Source organism: Nicotiana tomentosiformis, chromosome 3 (genome assembly GCF_000390325.3).
Source record: "Nicotiana tomentosiformis chromosome 3, ASM39032v3, whole genome shotgun sequence".
Classification (NCBI taxonomy): domain Eukaryota; kingdom Viridiplantae; phylum Streptophyta; class Magnoliopsida; order Solanales; family Solanaceae; genus Nicotiana; species Nicotiana tomentosiformis.
This window is the reverse complement of record NC_090814.1, coordinates 81,295,555-81,297,969: the sequence shown is the minus strand read 5'-3', so window position 1 is coordinate 81,297,969 and position 2,415 is coordinate 81,295,555. Positions and strand designations below refer to the sequence as shown.

Sequence of the window (2,415 nt, the reverse complement as noted above, 5' to 3'; positions counted from 1 at the left end):
TTAAGGACTAAGCTTCTTGGTTATTCCCAGGAGCGGTCTCTTCTCTATCGGGCTCCCCCCGTTCTCGGACCCGCTCTTACTGCCATCATCATCATCATTATCATCATCATCATCATCATCGGAAACCAAGGCTTTAGCATCAACTTCAAGTTCTTTGGCCCTTTTAATCTCTTCAGTGAGGTCAAAACCTCGAGCATGGATCTCCTCGAGAGTCTCCCTTCGATATCGGCACTTAGCAAGTTCAGCGACCCAATGTGCTCGAGTATCGGCGGTCTCAGCTGCCTCTCTTGCTTGGACCTGGACAGCTTCAGCATTGGCCTGATAGACGGCCATGAGTACATCCGCATCGGCCTTTGCCTTTTCGGTGTCAGATTCGGCCTTAGCAAGTTCAAAGGCCAACCGAGCCTCGAGCTCCTCTATTCTTCTATCTTTGACCGAGCCTTTCTCCTTCATTTTTTGAAGTTGTTTTTTGGCTGATGACAATTTGGCTCGAGCAGTTTCTTTCTCTACAACAAAGTGGTCCATTCCTTCTTTCCACTTCAAAGACTCCGCTTTTATCACATCGACTTCTTCACAGAGTTTTTCGATTATCTAAATTTGCTGCTGCAGCTGTGAGACCAAACAATTAGCCATCGTTCCGATATCAAGCCCATAGGCTTTTAAAAGTATTATTACCTGCTCGGATAGATCGATTTGATCTTGGTGAGCCTTGGCCAACTCAGCTTGGAGGTCTTTTATTTCTTCCCCCTTTAGCCTAAGAGGAGTTTTAGGGAGTTCCTCTCCTCCGTAACCCGTTGAAGCTCGGCCTCGTATCGACGCAGCTCGGTTCGGGATCGAGAACATGATTCTCAATGAACTGCCGTGGCCTGCAAAGAAAGAAGAAACAAAGTTAGAAAAGAAAAGCAAACTTAAAGGTAATGCCATATAATTTAAGGCTTACCTGATTCAAAGCCTGCTGCACTCTGTGAAAAAGATCTGATGCGTCACTTGTACCGGTAGTGTCCTCGACACCGATAAACAAGTCACAAAAAGGATCCTCTCTATCATGAGGTCTATCTAATTTGAGGGCCCCCAAAGCTTGGGCCTCCTGAATCGCCCCTACGGAAAAAGCAAGGAAGGTGGGAGAGTCTTCGATTGCTACTGCCCCAAGTGAATCACATAGGGCATTCTCTTCGGTTCAAAAAGATTTGAGAAGAGCCCCTTCAGACATATCCCCCATCTGTTAGCTTCGATGGGAAGCGTCTTCGATCTCCAACAACTCGGGGACTCTGCCCAAATCTTTCTCCGATATATTCTCAGTTCGAGGCGGAGCCTTATGAACCACCATCGATCCAGCTGTTTGTGGAACGTCGGTGGTCTTCTTCGTTCGGGCCGCCAACGCAAACCCATCATTCTCTTCTTCTTCTTCTTCTTCTTCTTCTTCTTCTTCTTCTTCTTCTTCATCCCTCAGACGCAGAACTGATTCTACGGTTAAAGGAATGATATTCTTGTTCGGCTTACGAGCCGTCCTCTTCTTCGATTTTTGATTTTCGAGGACGAGGGCTCTTTTCCTCTTATTATCTTTCACCGGCTTTGGGACAGAGGCCGAAGCCTCTTCCTCGAAGGATGAGGGCCTCAAAACTGCATTTTTACCCACACCTACACATGAAATTGTTTATTAAAGTGTGTGAAAAGCATCTTATTTAAATTACCAAAAGATATGAGAAAGGTGCTTACCGTGATTTTTGGCCTCCCATCGGCCCTTCGACAAGTCGTTCCATGAGCGCTCGGCGTAGGAGGAGGTCGAATCCAGATCACGTACCCAGTTCTTGAGATCGTACACTGCGCCGGATATCCAGGGAATCGCTGCATCACAAAAGGAGAATATTGGTGAAGGAAATAAAAGGATAAAATAGTAGGAGATAACAACAGAATTACACTTACGCTTCATGTTTCACTCCTCGGAAAAAACGCGTCTTTTCGGTCGGAATTAGGTCCGAAGTCCTTACTCGAACGAATCTGCCCATCCAGCCTTGATCCTTATCCTCGTCTATACTAGAGAACAGAGCCTTGGTAGCTCGACGTTGGAGTTTTATTAACCCTCCTCGAAAAAGGCGAGGACGGTATAATCGGACAAGATGATCGAGGGTGAAAGGCATCCCCTCGATTTTACTAACAAAATATCGGATCAAAATAACAATCCACCAAAAGGAAGGATGTATCTGGTCTAGGGTTATTAGGTATTTAAAAATCTATGATAACGGGGTCGAGAGGACCTAACGTGAAAGGGTAAGTATACACGCTTAAAAACCCTCTCACGTGAGTAGTAATATCCTCTTCGGGAGACGGCACTACCACTTCTTTGTTCTCCCAGTTACAATCTTTTTTTATCCGCTCGATATGCTCCCGGGCTATCGAATAAATATATCTCGATAC

The 2,415-nt window shown here is 45.7% G+C and overlaps 1 protein-coding gene across 1 annotated transcript; it reads right to left on the bottom strand.

Moving 5' to 3' along the window:
• LOC108947020 (DEK domain-containing chromatin-associated protein 4-like) lies at positions 1 to 1,930 on the bottom strand. The gene is made up of 7 exons (XM_070198720.1): positions 1,924 to 1,930; positions 1,717 to 1,845; positions 1,325 to 1,638; positions 941 to 962; positions 676 to 866; positions 298 to 591; positions 1 to 213 (listed from the first exon to the last, which is right to left on the bottom strand). The coding sequence occupies exons 1-7, from the start codon at positions 1,928 to 1,930 to the stop codon at positions 1 to 3; spliced, it is 1,170 nt and encodes a 389-aa protein (XP_070054821.1).
• Positions 1,931 to 2,415: the final 485 nt, after the last annotated feature.

What these genes read in the sequence shown, in the direction of transcription:
- LOC108947020 (XM_070198720.1), bottom strand. An exon ending in AAATCGATCTATCCGAGCAG is followed by an intron (nt 592 to 675) that starts GTAATAATACTT and finishes CAGCAAATTTAG; the next exon opens with ATAATCGAAAAACTCTGTGA. An exon ending in CCAATGCTGAAGCTGTCCAG is followed by an intron (nt 214 to 297) that starts GTCCAAGCAAGA and finishes TATCGAAGGGAG; the next exon opens with ACTCTCGAGGAGATCCATGC.